The sequence below is a fragment of the Trichomycterus rosablanca genome, chromosome 8, assembly GCF_030014385.1.
Source record: "Trichomycterus rosablanca isolate fTriRos1 chromosome 8, fTriRos1.hap1, whole genome shotgun sequence".
Lineage (NCBI taxonomy): Eukaryota > Metazoa > Chordata > Actinopteri > Siluriformes > Trichomycteridae > Trichomycterus > Trichomycterus rosablanca.
The window spans coordinates 37,768,692-37,789,831 of NC_085995.1; the positions used below are offsets into that span (position 1 = coordinate 37,768,692).

Below are 21,140 nucleotides of genomic sequence, written 5' to 3' on the forward strand. Positions count from 1 at the left end.
GAAAATAACTGAAAATACGACACCATTTTAAAGTAATAACATTTCACTTACAAAACAGCTTACCACCACCACCCTACCAAAAGGCACCAGAGTCTGGATCTTTAACAGTAGTATATTTATTATTGAATGTATTAATGAACAGGGATGCAGTTGGTCTCTGTAAGTATGGGTGCAGGTGGAAGAACACCCAAGAACACCCATGTACATCTGTACATTAATACACTGATCAGCCATAACATTAAAACCACCTCCTTGTTTCTACACTCACTGTCCATTTTATCAGCTCCACTTACCATATAGAAGCACTTTGTAGTTCTACAATTACTGACTGTAGTCCATCTGTTTCTCTGCATGCTTTGTTAGCCCCCTTTCATGCTGTTCTTCAATGGTCAGGACCCCCACAGGACCACCACAGAGCAGGTATTATTTATGTGGTGGATCATTCTCAGCACTGCAGTGACACTGACATGGTGCTGGTGTGTTAGTGTGTGTTGTGCTGGTATGAGTGGATCAGACACAGCAGCACTGCTGGAGTTTTTAAATATCGTGTCCACTTACTGTCCACTATTAGACACTCCTACCTAGTTGGTCCACCTTGTAGATGTAAAGTCAGAGACGATCGCTCATCTATTGCTGCTGTTTGAGTCGGTCATCTTCTAGACCTTCATCAGTGGTCACAGGACGCTGCCCACGGGGCGCTGTTGGCTGGATATTTTTGGTTGGTGGACTATTCTCAGTCCAGCAGTGACAGTGAGGTGTTTAAAAACTTCAGCAGCGCTGCTGTGTCTGATCCACTCATACCAGCACAACACACACTAACACACCACCACCATGTCAGTGTCACTGCAGTGCTGAGAATGATCCACCACCTAAATAATACCTGCTCTGTGGTGGTCCTGTGGGGGTCCTGACCATTGAAAAACAGGGCAATAGGGGGCTAACAGAGCATGCAGAGAAACAGATGGACCACAGTCAGTAATTGTAGAACTACAAAGTGCTTCTATATGGTAAGTGGAGCTGATAAAATGGACAGTGAGTGTAGAAACAAGGAGGTGGTTTTAATGTTATGGCTGATTGGTGTATATTGAACAGATGGTGCTGGAATATATGAAAGTAAATGTGTATTTACAACTGTGAGGGACTATACACCTAAGATTTTCACTCACCTTTCACACCTGTGTTAATGTGGCGTGACAATAAAGTGATGGCACCAGTCCATCACAGGGCCTTGACCAATGTGTTTATTGAAGACAGGGTGGATAATCTAATATTTAACAACACCCTAGTCTGGACACCAGTCCACTGCAGTGAATTACACACTCAGTAACTAATACAAAACTGTAATTAAGACCTGCCAGTTCATGTTCTTCCACCAAAACAACACAAAACAGTTTGATAATAACTAGAAGAGGAATGGGCTTCAGTTCTACCTGAAACTGTTTCACTAAGATGAGAGAAATCCAGAGTGCTGATGTGTATTGATCATCTAGTCCTGTTGGTTTCATGAGTGGAGAGGTGTTTGTCCACACCCTAAGCTACAGACTTCATAAAACATTGTTTATCACTGAAAGAGCCACGTGTCACTTGTTCAAGTTTCAACTAGGAACTAGTACTGACTGCAAGTGTAACATGGTTCTGACGCTGGGACAGAGATGCTTTATGGTATTTTATAGTGCTATAGTGCCTGTGGGGGTCCTGACCATTGAAGAACAGGCTAAAAAGGTATGTAGAAAAAAAGATGGACTACAGTCAGTAATTGTAGAACTACAAAGTGCTTCTATATGGTAAGTGGAGCTGATGAAATGGACAGTGTGTAGAAACAAGGAGGTGGTTTTAATGTTATGACTGATCGGTGTATAAGGTTAACTATTTAAACGTTAAAAATGTATGATGTACTGGCATCCATTTGGCTCCCACAAAAGCCCCATGATAATGCAGGGCTCTTCATAATTAGATGACATTCTGTTAGGTTACGTTTTTTTGCTTCAGAATACAGAGAATACTGTTTTCTGTTTCAGCATTGCAATGCCCTCATGCTTAAACTAATATTTATGCACAGAGCACTGACCTCAACCCTGTCCACCATCCCGGGGATAAACTGAAACGTCCAAGTATACGGTCTGATACCATTTATAGTTATAAATCTAATTCATGAGAGAACTAACTACTGGCCAAAGGGAAAATACCTAGTCTGGTACCAAAATGTATCAATAGTCCTGAGGCACTAGCTTAAATTTGTTTGAGCAGGAACAATGTGCCTATAAGCCAAAGTTCCTCACTATGCCACTGGTTATGTCCTGTTAAAATGAATACATGCAAATGCTAACCACAAGCTTCCGTTCCTATAATATGTCCATGGGTCTTGTAATGTGTATGTAAAGTGAATGTAATGTTTGTGTGTACATTTTCCAAAACCTTTGCTAGTACATTGTATATTTCATAAGGTTTTTGGTATTATTTTTCAATAATTTACTTCAGGATAAATAAAGTATCTATCTATCTATCTATCTATCTATCTATCTATCTATCTATCTATCTATCTATCTATCTATCTATCTATCTATCTATCTATCTATCTATCTATCTATCTATCGAAGTGGTTCAAAACTAGATTGATCGCTTCTCTTTTCAGGAACCCTTTTTACTGTAGTTGGAGTAAACAATCCAAATGGCTTATTTTTGGATATATAGTGAGACACACAAAAGAGCACCATCCATTAATGTGTACAAAATAAACTGTACTATATTGGACTCAAGTAACAATTCTTTTATGGACTTAAATTAATTGGAGCGGAAAAATTTGTCCATAAGCCAAGAATGGTGACAGTCAAGAACCATAACATGTGAAATGAATAGAGGTAAATGCTAACTGCTTTCTGCTGTTACCAATATACCTACATGACCCTCATGACCCAACATTAGTGCTCGGCCTTACTAAGGCTCTTGTGCCTACATTAGTCAAATTTGTCAAATGTATTTGTATAGCGCTTTTTACAGTGAACATTGTCTCCAAGCAACTTTACAGAATCCAGGACTGACAGACCAAAAACCCCTGCTAAGCAAGCCAAGGGCGACAGTGGCAAGGAAAAACTCTCTTAAAATTACAGGAAGAAACCTTGAGAGGAAACAGACTCAGCAGGGACCTCCGTCCTTCTTGCGTGGCCTGGAGGAACATTAAAGTACATTCCTTCAGTCATGTTCCAAAATCTACATAGATAGATGCTTTATTTTTCCTGAAGGAAATTATTGAAGCCAAGAAGTGGAAGCCTTTTTAAAAGAGCAAGGTGGGGCCATATTTTTGTCAATGCCTATGTTTTTGGATGTGATATTTAGCTGTTTGGGTGGCACAGTTGAATCGTCTGTTTTGAATCTGGTTTGAATGTGTCCGTGTGGGTTTCTTCTAGGTACTTCCCTTTCCTCCAGTCTTCCAAACGTGGTTAATACAGACCAGTGCTTTGCAAACAGGAGTACAAGGACCACTGCTGGTATGTCAGATGGAAATCTGGAAAATTTGCTGCACACACTAAGTTAATATATTGCCATTTAAGCTCAGTTCTTAATTATATAACAATCCACTGTTTCTATTTGGAAGCATGATATTTTTCTATTAATATTTTGATTAATTTGATTGATAAAATTCATGCAACGCTTGGTTTATGTAAGATACAAAGCTGCTTGATTCTTTAGGTTCGATCAGAGGTGGTACTTGGTCAAAAAAGTTGGAGAACCACAAATCCACATAAATCTGCCTGGCACTTTTGTTGGGTCCCTGAGCGGGGCCCTTAACTCTCAATTGCTCAAAAAAATCATAATTGTAAGTCGCTTTGGATAAAAGCATCTGCTAAATGCTGAAAATGTAAATGTAAATGTCAATGCGTATATCTTTAGATGTGATATTTAGCTGTTTGGGTGGCACAGTTGAATCGTCTCCGGTCCCTGACTGTTTTGAATCTGTTTTGAATGTGTCCGTGTGGGTTTCTTCTAGGTACTTTCCTTTCCTCCAGTCTTCCAAACGTGGTTAATACAGACCAGTGTTTTGCAAACTGGAGTACAAGGATCACTGCTGGTATGTTAGATGGAAATGTGGAAAATTTGCTGCACACACTAAGTTAATATATTGTCATTTAAACTCAGTTCTTAATTATATAACAATCCACTGTTTCTATTTGGAAGCATGATTTTTTTCTATTAATATTTTGATTAATTTGATTGATAAAATTCATGCAACGCTTGGTTAATATAAGATACAAATCTGCTTGATTCTTTAGGTTTTATCAGGGGTGGTACTTGGTCAAAAAAGTTGAAGAACCTCAAATCTAGATAAATCTGCAGAACACTTTTCACCCTTTTTACTCAGTATAAAAGTACATCCTTCCAGTCATGTTCCAAAATCTAGTAGAAAGGCTTTCCTAAAGAGCAAAGTGGGACCATATTCTCATCAATGACTATGTTTTTGGATGTGATATTTAGCTGTTTGGGTGGCACAGTTGCATCGTCTCTGGTCCCTGACTGTTTTGAATCTGGTTTGAATGTGTCCGTGTGGGTTTCTTCTAGGTACTCCGCTTTCCTCCAGTCTTCCAAACGTGGTTAATACAGACCAGTGCTTTGCAAACTGGAGTACAAGTATCACACACTAAGTTAATATATTGTCATTTAAACTCAGTTCTTAATTATACTGTATAACAATCCACTGTTTCTATTTGGAAGCATGACTTTTTCTTATTTATATTTTGATTCCTTTGAACTGTGTTTAATGTTAATTGTAAATAAAATGAATGCTCTTGGTCAAAAAAGTTGGAGAACCACAAATCTGGATCAATCTGTCTAGCACATTTTTACCATCCTTCGAGTAATCCCTTTCACAGAGTAGAATCCGAGCAAAGTATCCCAAAATCATCTTTTATGGATATTTAGTGCGCTAGAAAGGGTGCACCAAACGTTCCAAAAATGCGCAATACAAGTGCACTCGATAGGGATCCAGGAATATTTTGAAATTCTGCACAATCCCCTTTTTAAACAGCGGAAACAGAATCAGCAGACATGCCCTGCTCGGACCAATGAGGTTTTGCAAAGCGTCCTAATAGGATGTAAGTTCCGCTGGTTTCACCCGGTAAGGGTTGAAGTCGGGATTCTGGTGCATCCCGGTGAATATTTTAATAAGTGGATCGGTGCGTAAAAAGTGGAACATCATGGCTTTCGATGTGCGGAGGTGAGTTTCAAAGTGAAGCTGCTGTTCTCTTCAGTTTAATGTGTTTTGTTACTGGGTTTGTTTGCCACCCCCATAGTGCCACAGTGCTGCTGCCCATTTAAACAATGCAGCCATGCAACACATGTGTGTACAGCTGCAAGTGATGGACAAAATATCAGAAACTGGTAACAGTCTCATAATATCACGGTGTTATAAACTTATTTCTTTTTAACTGATTCACACTAAAGTCCTGAACGGTTTGTGGTGGATGTTGGGGCTCGTTTAGAAAAGTTAAAGGGACAGATCTACTATCCAGTCTGCAACCCAAAGTTTCCTATAACCCATTTAGTCATGTTAAATCTGATGATGAGAGAACCTGTGAGGTTAACTTCAAACAACTTAAAGAATTATCAGTATATATTAGGACATTATCATTCTGAACAGGAAGAATTGTTGCACCACAGGGTGCACCTTGCCCCGTCTTGTCTATCTGTTGGCAGTTCCATGAGCACATTTTATCCAGAGCGACTTACAGTACTGTGAAAGTATACAGTCTAAGCAATTGAGGGTTAAAGGCCTTGCTCAAGGGCCCAACAGTGGCAACCTGGCAGTGGTGAAGCTTGAACCGGCAACCTTCTGATTACTAGACCAGCTGCAAATCAATTAGAGGGCGGCACGGTGGCTGGGTGGGTAGCACTGTCGCCTCACAGCAAGAAGGTCCTGGGTACGATCCCCAGGTGGGGCGATCCGGGTCCCTTCCGTATGGAGTTTGCATGTTCTCCCGTGTCTGCGTGGGTTTACTCCCGGTACTCCGGTTTCCTCCCACAGTCCAAAGACGTGCAAGTGAGGTGAATTGGAGACACTAAATTGTCCATGACTGTGTTTGATATAACCTTGTGAACTGATGAATCTTGTGTAATGAGTAACTACCGTTCCTGTCATGAATGTAACCAAAGTGTAAAACATGACGTTAAAATCTTAACAAACAAACAATCAATAAGATGCAGTTGAACCATCACTGTACTTAAGAGTTGGCACCAGTTTCCAAAAATAAATCCATTCACATGTAAAAAAGTGGTGGAAGTTGACTCATCAGTCCATATTAATATTTCTCCATTGCTCAGTGGTCCAGTTTTGTTATGCTTTTAACCACTGGCCTTTAATACAAAGGTTGACCCGGCCACTCTAACACTCTTATAGTTTTGGGAAGCTCATGACACGCTGTTTATTTTGTGGCTGGGTCGTAGGCTTGTGTATTAAAATTTGGATGTATCGTCATGGCTGCGGTTTTGGGATGTTTAATAACTACTCTGTAAATTTCCTCTTGTGACCGCTGTTCCTCTTTGCTGATGTTTAATATTTAATCTTTTTTTGCACTTCTGTTGACTGACCCATCACCAAACTGCCACTGCTAAATATCATAAATGCCAATAAACGATACATCTAAAGTTTTTCCTCTCTAGAACTCTATTAGTTGCCTTACATTAGTTGAAATCCTACATATCAAAGTGTGATCAGAACTTATAATAATGAAAACATGCTGCTGACTAAATTAACCCAGAAGTCTCATCATTTGTTTGGCTGTATTTGTAACTTTAAAGTCAAACTATCTGTTCTTGTGGTGTTTCCATTATTTTGTCCAACACCTGCACCTAATATAGTAGTACCTGTATGTTGGTGTAATGGTATTTGCATACAAAAACTCACTCTCACTCACTTTCTTAACTGCTTATCCAATCAGGGTCACGGGGGGGGGGGAACCTATCCCAGCTTTTCAATGGGTGCAGGCCACACAGTAACACCCTGGATGGGGTGGCAGTCCATTGCAGGGCAGACACACACACACTCATACACACACATTCACCTATAGGGCAAGTCAGTGTGTCCAATTAACCTGATTGCATGTTTTTGGACTGTGGGAGGAAACCCACACAGACACGGGGAGAACATGCAAACTCCGCACAGAAAGGACCCGGACCACCCTGCCTGGGGATCGAACCCAGGACCTTCTTGCTGTGAGGTGACAGTGCTACCCACCGAGACTCTGTGCCGCCCGCATACAAAAACTCTGAAATAAATTAAACATATTTGCATTACAAAGTCCAAACTGACAGGCTGTATTACATGCGTTGCCATTAAAAATGAATTTGCCCCCCTCATAGTTTTTCCCTTTTTTATATTTGTCACAATTAAATTAAATTATTTCAGATCTTTAAGCATAAATTTATATAAAATAAAAACAAACCAGGTAAACACAGAAAAAAGGAAAGAAGATTATCCAAAACAGACAGGACTATTTTACTTAATCAACCAGTCAATTAAATGTAATTAATAATGACATTATAAATGCTATAAATGGGTTTAATTAGACTAGAAAACCAGGTTTGGTTACTGCAGCCCTGTTTAAATACTTAATTAAAACCTTTCAGATGGTGTTAAGTAGCTGAACTCTCTCAAACCAGCACACAGTGCCATGATCAAAAGAATTTTACTAAAGCTTCATCTCTATATGGGTATAAAAAGGGTTAAAATAATTCCTAAGCCTCTTGGACACCCACATCTCTAAATCAAGGAACACTGGAACAGTAGTGAAACTTCCTAAAAGTGGCTGGTGTGTAGAAATTCCTCCAAGAGCCCATCGACAACGCTTTCAGGAAGTCAGAAAAGAACTCGGGCAAACATTCGACAAGCGAGTTATTCCACTTTTAGAACGATTTGGGTGAAAGTGGTGGCTGTGTGAGCTTTAGTGAAGTGTTATAGACTGATCTCTGGTTAGCAAGTGTTTGTTTGCTGTTTGTGCTGCGTTTGTGGTGGTTTTAGTGTTGCTTAATCGTTTTACTTTAGTAAATGAATCACATCTAATAGCTGCTTTTTTGTTTCAATACGCACTTCTGTTATTACATAGTTTATGAGGATCTGATTCTATTTGCTATTAAATGTCTGCAAAAATGCAGTAAATAGAAAAAATATAGAAAAAAAAGGTTTACTACATACACCGATCAGGCATAACATTAAAACCACCTCCTTGTTTCTACACTCACTGTCCATTTTATCAGCTTCACTTACCATATAGAAGCACTTTGTTTTCATTTCTACAATCCATCTGTAGTCCATCTGTTTCTCTACATGCCTTTTTAACCTGCTTTCACCCTGTTCTTCAATGGTCAGGACCCCCACAGGACCACCACAGAGCAGGTATTATTTAGGTGGTGGATCATTCTCAGCACTGAAGTGACACTGACATGGTGGTGGTGTGTTAGTGTGTGTTGTGCTGGTTTGAGTGGATCAGACACAGCAGCGCTGCTGGAGCAGCAATAGATGAGCGATCGTCTCTGACTTTACATCTACAAGGTGGACCAACTAGGTAGGAGTGTCTAATAGTATATAGGCATTTAAAAACTCCAGCAGCGCTGCTGTGTCTGATCCACTGACCATGTCAGTGTCACTGCAGTGCTAAGAATGATCCACCATCTAAATAATACCTGCTCTGTGGGGGTCCTGACCATTGAAGAACATGGTGAAAGAAAGCTAAAAAAGTATGCAGAGAAACAGATGGACTACAGTCAGTAATTGTAGAAATGAAAACAAAGAGCTTCTATATGGTAAGTGGAGCTGATAAAATGGACAGTGAGTGTAGAAACAAGGAGGTGGTTTTAATGTTATGGCTGATCGGTGTAGTTCAGGTGCATATGTGTGCTGGGGGATTTTAAATAAAGTCCAGTTCAAGAGTTCAAGAGAGGCTTTATTGTCATTTCAGCTTGATACAAGTACGTATTGAAACAAAACAACGTTCCTCCAGGATCAGGACCAGGGTGCAACACAGAACAAAAAGTGCAAGACAGTACAGTACACAGTGCAGATAAACAACAGTACAATAAATACAAGAAACATTTCTAATCTAAAAGTAATTGGGGGAGACGAGAGTAGTGATGGCAAGTACATGGTACTGAGTAAAAAATACATTTTTAAACAGGTTAAACTCATTGTAGAGAGCTAATGCTATGTCAGAACTGAACACAGTTGATTAGATGTTAGCCATAATGCTGTTTGTTTGTAACACCAGTTAAATTATTTTGTAGTGGTTGTGCCAGTATCCAGGAATCACCGGTACAATCTTCCATCTTTTAATATTATTCAAGTCAAGTCTACTCGTTACAATTATTTTCTGATCGTATCTCATGTTGACACAAGTCCAAAGTTTCTGTCAGGCTGCCGTGTTACCCTGCCATGTCACGCCGGCTCGGTACACGTCTGCTTAAGGTGACGTGACGTTCACAAACTGTTCGTCAAACTGTCTTTGGCAGCTCGGTTGGCAGGATGGTCCGGCTGCAGTTCCGCACGTAAGTACAAGAGCTTTATAGAGGTTAGAATTTGGAAGCATTTTGTTTAGAAAGTATCTGCTATGGCTGGTGATCTGACGACAGAGACGTGCAGAAGATTAGGCCTTCTGACTGAATCATAAATGTACAGTGTATCACAAAAGTGAGTACACCCCTCACATTTCTGCAAATATTTTATTATATCTTTTCATGGGACAACACTATAGAACTAAAACTTGAATATAACTTTTATATATTATAAAAGTTAATTTATATAGTTATATAAATATAACTATAAGAGTAGTCAGTGTACAACTTGTATAGCAGTGTAGATTTACTGTCTTCTGAAAATAACTCAACACACAGCCATTAATGTCTAAATGGCTGGCAACATAAGTGAGTACACCCCACAGTGAACATGTCCAAATTGTGCCCAAATGTGTCAATATTTTGTGTGACCACCATTATTATCCAGCACTGCCTTAACCCTCCTGGGCATGGAATTCACCAGAGCTGCACAGGTTGCTACTGGAATCCTCTTCCACTCCTCCATGATGACATCACGGAGCTGGTGGATGTTAGACACCTTGAACTCCTCCACCTTCCACTTGAGGATGCGCCACAGGTGCTCAATTGGGTTTAGTCCATCACCTTTACCTTCAGCTTCCTCAGCAAGGTAGTTGTCATCTTGGTGGTTGTGTTTGGCGTCGTTATCCTGTTGGAAAACTGCCATGAGGCCCAGTTTTCGAAGGGAGGGGATCATGCTCTGTTTCAGAATGTCACAGTACATGTTGGAATTCATGTTTCCCTCAATGAACTGCAGCTCCCCAGTGCCAGCAACACTCATGCAGCCCAAGACCATGATGCTACCACCACCATGCTTGACTGTAGGCAAGATACAGTTGTCTTGGTACTTCTCACCAGGGCGCCGCCACACATGCTGGACACCATCTGAGCCAAACAAGTTTATCTTGGTCTCGTCAGACCACAGGGCATTCCAGTAATCCATGTTCTTGGACTGCTTGTCTTCAGCAAACTGTTTGCTGGCTTTCTTGTGCGTCAGCTTCCTTCTGGGGTGACGACCATGCAGACCGAGTTGATGCAGTGTGCGGCGTATGGTCTGAGCACTGACAGGCTGACCTCCCACGTCTTCAACCTCTGCAGCAATGCTGGCAGCACTCGTGTCTATTTTTTAAAGCCAACCTCTGGATATGACGCCGAACACGTGGACTCAACTTCTTTGGTCGACCCTGGCGAAGCCTGTTCCGAGTGGAACCTGTCCTGGAAAACCGCTGTATGACCTTGGTCACCATGCTGTAGCTCAGTTTCAGGGTGTTAGCAATCTTCTTATAGCCCAGGCCATCTTTGTGGAGAGCAACAATTCTATTTCTCACATCCTCAGAGAGTTCTTTGCCATGAGGTGGCATGTTGAATATCCAGTGGCCAGTATGAGAGAATTGTTCCCAAAACACCAAATTTAACAGCCCTGCTCCCCATTTACACCTGGGACCTTGACACATGACACCAGGGAGGGACAACGACACATTTGGGCACAATTTGGACATGTTCACTGTGGGGTGTACTCACTTATGTTGCAGCTATTTAGACATTAATGGCTGTGTGTTGAGTTATTTTCAGAAGACAGTAAATCTACACTGCTATACAAGCTGTACACTGACTACTCTAAGTTATATCCAAGTTTCATGTCTATAGTGTTGTCCCATGAAAAGATATAATGAAATATTTGCAGAAATGTGAGGGGTGTACTCACTTTTGTGATACACTGTATATGCATTGACTCAGATCTAGAGTTAGGTGGTACAGAAAATTAAAAAAAATAATTATCTTTATTTGACCCCTACTACTTCAAAAATGGTCTTACCTAGAAGCTGCTGGAACATAGGTGTCACCGTCCACAGTAAAGTGAGCTTTACATGTGCTTATAAGTCTGCTGCACAAAAAAAGTTCATCCTGCACAATCAGCACCTTAAAACTTTGTCTGAGTACCGGAACATGAAAAGGCAAAAACTGGAAAGGCTGCTGGAAACTCACAGGACTTGTATTAAGTGTCTGCAGACTTCAGCTTCAGCTAGAAAAAGATCATTAAAGGTTTTAAATCTTGACCAAACTGTCCTGCTGCTCTTAAATCGATTATACAAAACTTTGTTTTATGTCTGTCTGAGAGATGATGAGGTGAATTAAAAAGATGAAGGGAATGGAGCTCTAGCCATGAGCAAGGCCCTTAACCCTCCATTGTTTGCAATGTACAGTGTATCACAAAAGTGAGTACACCCCTCACATTTCTGCAAATATTTCATTATATCTTTTCATGGGACAACACTATAGACATGAAACTTGGATATAACTTAGAGTAGTCAGTGTACAGCTTGTATAGCAGTGTAGATTTACTGTCTTCTGAAAATAACTCAACACACAGCCATTAATGTCTAAATAGCTGCAACATAAGTGAGTACACCCCACAGTGAACATGTCCAAATTGTGCCCAAATGTGTCGTTGTCCCTCCCTGGTGTCATGTGTCAAGGTCCCAGGTGTGAATGGGGAGCAGGGCTGTTAAATTTGGTGTTTTGGGTACAATTCTCTCATACTGGCCACTGGATATTCAACATGGCACCTCATGGCAAAGAACTCTCTAAGGATGTGAGAAATAGAATTGTTGCTCTCCACAAAGATGGCCTGGGCTATAAGAAGATTGCTAACACCCTGAAACTGAGCTACAGCATGGTGGCCAAGGTCATACAGCGGTTTTCCAGGACAGGTTCCACTCGGAACAGGCTTCGCCAGGGTCGACCAAAGAAGTCGAGTCCACGTGTTCGGCGTCATATCCAGAGGTTGGCTTTAAAAAATAGACACATGAGTGCTGCCAGCATTGCTGCAGAGGTTGAAGACGTGGGAGGTCAGCCTGTCAGTGCTCAGACCATACGTCGCACACTGCATCAACTCGGTCTGGCATGGTCGTCATCCCAGAAGGAAGCTGACGCACAAGAAAGCCAGCAAACAGTTTGCTGAAGACAAGCAGTCCAAGAACATGGATTACTGGAATGCCCTGTGGTCTGACGAGACCAAGATAAACTTGTTTGGCTCAGATGGTGTCCAGCATGTGTGGCGGCGCCCTGGTGAGAAGTACCAAGGCAACTGTATCTTGCCTACAGTCAAGCATGGTGGTGGTAGCATCATGGTCTTGGGCTGCATGAGTGTTGCTGGCACTGGGGAGCTGCAGTTCATTGAGGGAAACATGAATTCCAACATGTACTGTGACATTCTGAAACAGAGCATGATCCCCTCCCTTCGAAAACTGGGCCTCATGGCAGTTTTCCAACAGGATAACGACCCCAAACACAACCTCCAAGATGACAACTGCCTTGCTGAGGAAGCTGAAGGTAAAGGTGATGGACTAAACCCAATTGAGCACCTGTGGCGCATCCTCAAGTGGAAGGTGGAGGAGTTCAAGGTGTCTAACATCCACCAGCTCCGTGATGTCATCATGGAGGAGTGGAAGAGGATTCCAGTAGCAACCTGTGCAGCTCTGGTGAATTCCATGCCCAGGAGGGTTAAGGAAGTGCTGGATAATAATGGTGGTCACACAAAATATTGACAATTTGGGCACAATTTGGACATGTTCACTGTGGGGTGTACTCACTTATGTTGCCAGCTATTTAGACATTAATGGCTGTGTGTTGAGTTATTTTCAGAAGACAGTAAATCTACACTGCTATACAAGTTGTACACGGACTACTCTAAGTTATATCCAAGTTTTAGTTCTATAGTGTTGTCCCATGAAAAGATATAATGAAATATTTGCAGAAATGTGAGGGGTGTACTCACTTTTGTGATACACTGTATGTGGTCACAATTGTAAGTCGCTTTGTAAAATGTAATGTAAATGTAAGGCTTCGACCATCCCCTCTTCAGACAAAGCCAAGCATGTCTGTGTAGACGCCCGAATGGTCCATAGCACCAGATTTGAACATGGGTCTCGGCGCCAGTGGGCCTTATTATTTGTTTACAAAAATGATGTGGATAGTTTGAGTTACATCCCAGTTTAAATGTACAGCTCTGTGTATCTCATAATAACGATATCTCACTTATATTGTCTGGAAACGCTTTAATATTCCGATCGTGCCTCTTAATCATCATTAGCATGTTTAGTTAACGCTTGTAATGCTGAATTGGTTCTGCTCACAGTGTTTATGTTTCTCTTACTGTTCTGCAGTCACTACCCTGCACTGTTTTGGATTAAATAAAGTATGTCGATGTTTTTTATATTTTGATGGGATGCTTGTCGGGAAAATTGGCATCCCTAGTAAAAGGCTTTGCTGTGATGTATTGCTGACATGAGGTTTTGCTGGGATTGGGTGATAGTTATTTTTGGCTTGCTGTGAAGTTGCATGTGTCCCTTTTCCATTAGTGACCACTGTTCCACTTCGTTGATGCTGTTTGAAAATGTTTGGCATTCACTGCCACTGCTGTGTTTCTTGGAACATGAAATTTATTTAAAGTGTGTTTGATGCGGCTGCAGTTTGGTTTTTCATTGTTTTTTCCCTTTAGAGCTCTTGTTGCCTTTTGTGTAGGTTTGACTCTTGTAGGTTCGATAAACCAGTGATAGCTCAGTGGTTAAGGTACTGGACCAGTAAACAGAAGGTTGCCGGTTCAAGCCCTGCCACCACCAAGTTGCCACTGTTGGGTCCCTGAGCAAGGCCCTTAACCCTCAATTGCTCATCGTGTTCAGCTCATTGTGTAAGTCGCTTTGGATAAAAGCGTCTGCTAAATGCTGTAAATGTAAACTTAGACTCGTGTTGAAAATCTACTGTAATGTTATCAGCAGCTCATTTTTGCAGTCTGAATGTGGTTACTGGAGATTATGGTGGAAGATTGAAACCAGTGGACTCCTTATATTTGGGAAGTATCAAACCCTGCAGAATCTGCTAGTGAAGTCAACAATAGCAATGGGCATGGCAATGATGGTCAAAATGACAAGGAATAAAACAAGTCAATCAGCACCATCAAGCTACGATTGATGAAAGCCTTGGTCTGGCCAGTAGCTGCATGTATGTGAAGCCTGAACACTGTAGAAATAGAAATAAAGAAAAAAATGCCTCAGAAACAGATGAAAATTGAATTGAGGAAGATGATCACCACTGAGCGAGTGTACAAGATGGCCAGAACAGAAAAGGAGCTTCTGAACCACATTAAGTCCTGCGAGTTACATTACTTTGGGCATGTGATGAGGTGCCCACATGACAACACTTCAGGCGGAGTTATGACAGGACTTGTTGAAAGAATCAAAAGACCAAGAGTAAGCTGGATTGACAACATCATGATGTGAATTGCATTTATAGGGTCTGGTCTGGTACAAAGGGCATTAGAGAATGCCCATCTGTGCAGCTGACCATCACAAGGCCATGATGGCATAGTGACGTAACATGACCTAAATAGTGTTTTTATCTGGTTTTCCTGGTTAAATGTATCACCATGTAAATAAGTGTCTTTGTTCTATGGTTAAAAATAGCCTGTGGTCTTCACATCAGCGCTGTACGTGAGAAGCTGTGTGCCGGTCTCGTCCTCACCCAGCTGATGTAAATGTAAATATTGCTCCCCGTATGTCATGCATAGGTACAGAATGTACTTCAGCATAAGCTCAGGAAGTCCTCCCGCACACAATGTGCTGCTTTTATAGAAGGACCCTCGGCTTTGCGTTAGTGTCAACAGCTGAACTACAGCGTGAGTCATGTACTGAGATGAACTGCACAGAGCACGAAAGATCCGGTTCAGGGTGAAATAAAACATCACCTTTTATCTGACGTGTTATGTTTAATAGATAGATACTTTATTTATCCCAGAGGTAATTATAGGCCTCCAGTAGCTGAACAAGAGGAAAAGAATAAAGAACTAATACAAATGTACAATGTGCATATATACTATATACGATATGCAAATAAATGCACATAAATTACACTATGGCATGAAATGTATGTGTACACTGACCAGGCATAACATTATGACCTCTGACAGGTGAAGTGAATAACACTGATTATCTCTTCATCACGGCACCTGTTAGTGGGGGGGATATATTAGGCAGCAGGTGAACATTTTATCCTCAAAGTTGATGTTAGAAGCAGGAAAAATGGGCGAGCGTGAGGATTTGAGTGAGTTTAATGAGGGCCAAATTGTGATGGCTAGACGACTGGGTCAGAGCATCTCCAAAACTGCAGCTCTTGTGGGGTGTTCCCGGTCTGCAGTGGTCAGTATCTATCAAAAGGGGGCCAAGGAGGGAACAGTGGTAAACCGGCGACAGGTTTATGGGCAGCCAATGTTCACTGATGCATGTGGGGAGCGAAGGCTGGCCCGTGTGGTACGATCCAACAGACAGGGGTCTAGTGGAGTCCATGCCTCGACGGGTCAGGGCTGTTTTGGCAGCAAAAAGTGGACCAACACAATATTAGGAAGGTGGTCATAATGTTACGCCTGATCCGTGTATGTTTATTATTAACAATATATACAAAGACTGTAAATCTATTGTAGGCAGTTGTAGCCTAGTGGTTAAGAAACAGGACTAGTAATCAAAAGGTCGCTGGTTTAAGACCCACCACTGCCAGGTTGCCACAGTTGGGCCCTTGAGCAAGGCCCTTAACCCTTAACTGCTTAGACAATATACTGTCACAGTTGCTTTGGATAAAAGCAATTACAGGCTAGTGGTTAGGGTACTGAGCTAGTAATCAAAAGGTCACCGGTTCAAGCCCCACCACTGCCAGGTTGCCACTGTTGGGCCCTTGAGCAAGGCCCTTAACCCTCAATTGCTCAGACAAGTACAGGGGTTGGACAATGAAACTGAAACACCTGGTTTTAGACCACAATAATTTATTAGTATGGTGTAGGGCCTCCTTTTGCGGCCAATACAGCGTCAATTCGTCTTGGAAATGACATATACAAGTCCTGCACAGTGGTCAGAGGGCTTTTAAGCCATTCTTCTTGCAGGATAGTGGCCAGGTCACTACGTGATGCTGGTGGAGGAAAACGTTTCCTGACTCGCTTCTCCAAAACACCCCAAAGTGGCTCAATAATATTTAGATCTGGTGACTGTGCAGGCCATGGGAGATGTTCAACTTCACTTTCATGTTCATCAAACCAATCTTTCACCAGTCTTGCTGTGTGTATTGGTGCATTGTCACCCTGATACACGGCACCGCCATTGGATGCACATGGTCCTCCAGAATGGTTCGGTAGTCCTTGGCAGTGACGCGCCCATCTAGCACAAGTATTGGGCCAAGGGAATGCCATGATATGGCAGCCCAAACCATCACTGATCCACCCCCATGCTTCACTCTACGCATGCAACAGTCTGGGTGGTACGCTTCTTTGGGGCTTCTCCACACCGTAACTCTCCCGGATGTGGGGAAAACAGTAAAGGTGGACTCATCAGAGAACAATACATGTTTCACATTGTCCACAGCCCAAGATTTGCGCTCCTTGCACCATTGAAACCGACGTTTGGCATTGGCACGAGTGACCAAAGGTTTGGCTATAGCAGCCCGGCCGTGTATATTGACCCTGTGGAGCTCCCGACGGACAATTCTGGTGGAAACAGGAGAGTTGAGGTGCACATTTAATTCTGCCGTGATTTGGGCAGCCGTGGTTTTATGTTTTTTGGATACAATCCGGGTTAGCACCCGAACATCCCTTTCAGACAGCTTCCTCTTGCGTCCACAGTTAATCCTGTTGGATGTGGTTTGTCCTTCTTGGTGGTATGCTGACATTACCCTGGATACCGTGGCTCTTGATACATCACAAAGACTTGCTGTCTTGGTCACAGATGCGCCAGCAAGACGTGCACCAACAATTTGTCCTCTTTTGAACTCTGGTATGTCACCCATAATGTTGTGTGCATTGCAATATTTTGAGCAAAACTGTGCTCTTACCCTGCTAATTGAACCTTCACACTCGGCTCTTACTGGTGCAATGTGCAATTAATGAAGATTGGCCACCAGACTGGTCCAATTTAGCCATGAAACCTACCACACTAAAATGACAGGTGTTTCAGTTATTTTGTCCAACCCCTGTATACTGTCACAGTAAGTCACAATGGATAAGTGTCTGCTAAATGCTGAAAATGTCAAATGTAATCAATATACATTATGATAATTAAGATATATATTTATATAGATAGATAGATAGACATGCCATCTAGATCAGCTGTACATCTTCATTTCTGTCATTGGCGACTCCTTTGAGCACTCTTGAGTCCCCCTGATCATCTGTATTGATGCTAGAGGTTTAGCAGGGAGTCTAGCTGTGTGGTTGAGCTGGAAAGATTGGGGTGAAGTCCAGCCCCTGTGGATGAGTGTCCAAAACGTGGTCGGCAGGAGGAACTTAAATATCATATACATTTACATTTTCACCATTTAGCAGATGCCTTTATCCAAATCGACTTACAACTGAGGGTATACATTACAAGCAATTTAGCGTTAAGGGCCTTGCTCAAGGGCCAAACAGTGGCAAGCTGGCAGATGTGGGGCTTACTAGTTACTAGAACATTTTTTTTTCATAAAGGACTAAACCGGCACGTAGCTCACGCAGTACTTCTAATGACCGCTGTGCAAACCCAGTCATGTGTTCGACTGACTCAGACTGCCAGATTCAGGGAAATGGTCATTTACATAGCGGTCAGAGTGGAGTAGAGGTAATGGACGTGGATTAATCAGTGACATGATGGTGAGCAATTATCCCTCTTTTTTTAAACCCTGGTGAATGGAACGAGGCCACACGTGTAGCGTGGCACATTCTCTAACGTTGTGTTGTGTACATGCTTCAGCTGACGTCGCTGGTAGTAGGACGGCATGTTTTTTTCCATAATGTGCCCTCATTTACCCGAAAATCAGTGATGTGTGTCTGAGGTGAAACACTGTGTGTGTGTGTGTGTGTGTGTACGTGTGTACGTGTGTACATGTACACGTCGAGCGCCAATCAGAAAGTGAGTGATTCATATTCTATCACACCCTGATAACAATTCTACAGTCTAGTAAACAAACGTTCGCTTGATTGCAGCCATGAAGCTCTTATCACACCTTGAGGGCAGTTGTAGCCTAGTGTTTAAGGAAGTGGGCTAGTAATCGAAAGGGTACCGGTTCAAGCCCCACCACTGCCTGGTTGCCACTGCTGGGCCCTTAAGCAAGGCCCTTAATTCTCAATTGCAATATACTGTCACAGTACTGAAAGTTGCTTTGGGTAAAAGTGTCTTCTAAATGCCGAAAAGGTAATAAAATGAGTGTAAGTGGCATTATTATTTTATAGGGCCCTATAAAAGTAATCAGAAGGTCACTGGTTCAAGCCCCACCACTGTCAGATTGTCCCTGTTGGGCCCTTAAGCAAGGCTCTTAACCCTCAATTGCTCAGACACTAGACTGTAACTGTAATGTAAGTCATTTTGAATAAAAGACATCTGCTAAATGCTGAAAATGTAAATGTTAATTGAATATTAACAGTGGCAGGAGCTGCCTGTAGGTCTGTCTCATGATTAGAATTTCGGGTTGTCAGATTTAAGATCGACTTTTTTAAACATCATGTGTTCTGCTCTTGGGCTGAACTTGCTCGGACGACCTGACCCGGCCATGTTTGCGGTTGTTTTGAATTTGCTCCAGATGATTTTATCTGCCAATGATTTCGACAATCAATAGCAAACCAAACAGAGCGTCTGAGGTTAAATAAGACGGGATCCTCCGAAATCCTCTTTGATGATCCTAATTATTTGATGTGCTGCACCAGATTTTAATTTTAGGCATTTTAATTGGTAATAAATGTGGGGGTTGTCCAATTTTTTTTAGAATACAATCTTTATCGTCACTGTATAAACTATATAGTGTACAGTACGTCACTATATATCTAACTGTCTGTCTGTCTGTCTGTCTATCTCTGTCTCTCCATTTATTTATCTGTCTGTCTATCTATCTGTCTGTTTGTTTGTCTGTCTGTCTGTCTGTCTTCCTGTATCTATCTGTCTATCTAATAATTTCTGCACTTTGTTTGCGAGCCTTTGCTCTGGTGGTAACATTAAAAAGATGAATAATCTCTGCTATAAGTGACGTCCGTCCCCAAATATCAATCTGTCACAAAAAAAAAAACATGTGCTTCCCTCCAAAACAAACCAGCGAGGCATTATACGTGCACTTCATGCTGTTCTCTTCAGTGCTGACTCAGTTCATGCTGAAGGAAGAGTACCAGCAGGAAGGGTGTCACACTGAAACGCCGGGGAAATTCGATACAGGAAGTTCAGCCTTGCCGGTTGATTACGTCAGACGTGCTTCTCATGTTGCAGCGCTCGGTGGAAGAAATGCTTTCAGATGTTTGTGTACTTTAGCAGCGATGATGAGATCGAGGGATGGAGCAGCGCCGTGACTGAGGAAAACAATCCGACTCCTAAAAAGCAATGGCACGGCTTCAGGATCCTAAATAAGGCAACGACTGAGCAGATTACTCGGAGCTGAGCGCTGTAATGTGTGCTTACTTCACAGCTGAACTATCTGTGTACATAGTTTTTATCCTAGTTTGGATTTAAGAGAGAAAAAAGTGAAAAAAAAAATCATTCTGAGGCTTCATTCAGTAGTAACAGATCCACCATTCAATGTTAAAATCATCCATTTATTACTAATTGCTTCATGGAAACTCTAGGTGCGGGACTAGAACACAACCTGGACAAGGTGCCAGTTCATTACAAGGCTCCACACACACACACACCCATTTAGTCGTGGCATCTATAGGTTATTGATCGCTCGCTACTTGTTGACGTGCATTTTTGGACGTGGTATCATTAAACCCCTCGTCACTCCTCACGTTTGTTTTCGTGACATAACGTAGTTTGGGAGACCAGAGAAGCTCGCCTGCGATTCCAGTTGGTGATAGATGGTGTAGTGTGTGACCCCCTATCACCGATCAGCCACACCGACTTGAAAGACTCCCGATTACAAGAGATCCAGTCGTGTAGTGTGAACTGTACAGCGACCTGATGACTTGGAAAGTCGTGTAGTGTGAACCTGGCATTACTAGGCAGCATTTTAAGGCATCTAAGAATTTGAACAGCCTTCTTCTTGGCAGCGTGCGTAGGATGACGTAAAATGTGTCTCTGTAGAGAGATCACTAGGTTCTGGAACACACTCATAATTTACACAATAGTGTTTCTAATCCCAGATGGTACTCAGTGTTCCAGCAGATCCGAAATGCTTTTAGAACGACTACATCAGGCTAAAATGCCGTTCTTAAATCCTGACCTTAAACCTATTAACAGTATGACCTTAAACATAAAAAGTGTACAGAAAAGGAAATAAAATCATATAAAGTGTGTGTAAAGTACAGACCAGTGTTGTGTCTACTAGCTTAGCTTAGTTTGATACAGTGGATTCCATTCACGGAACAAAAACAGTGACCTTGTTGAAAAGCTGTGCAACCAGCCGTCTGTTTGCTCTTCTGATTGGCTCAGTTATGTAAACAATGTTAGTATGTTATTGTGGAAACGTGTTCTCTATGTGCTACTAGAGATCTGTGAGAAACCACTCAAGGGTTTCAGTTTTTATTCATATAATACTTCTTATTAATCTCACCCTGTAAGTACAATTAATGTCTAACT

At 41.9% G+C, this 21,140-nt stretch overlaps 1 protein-coding gene across 2 annotated transcripts in view; it reads left to right on the forward strand.

Moving 5' to 3' along the window:
- The first annotated feature begins 5,146 nt into the window (after positions 1-5,146).
- Positions 5,147-21,140, forward strand: part of ergic1 (endoplasmic reticulum-golgi intermediate compartment 1) — a 52,831-nt gene continuing 36,837 nt past the window's right edge. Inside the window, exon 1 of one of the 2 annotated variants that reach the window (XM_063000856.1) lies at positions 5,147-5,209. In XM_063000856.1, the coding sequence (XP_062856926.1) occupies positions 5,190-5,209 (20 nt within the window). In that variant the 5' untranslated portion in view covers positions 5,147-5,189. Of the gene's footprint in view, positions 5,210-9,447; positions 9,529-21,140 lie in introns of those variants that run through there. The other variant, XM_063000855.1, reaches the window with a different exon arrangement.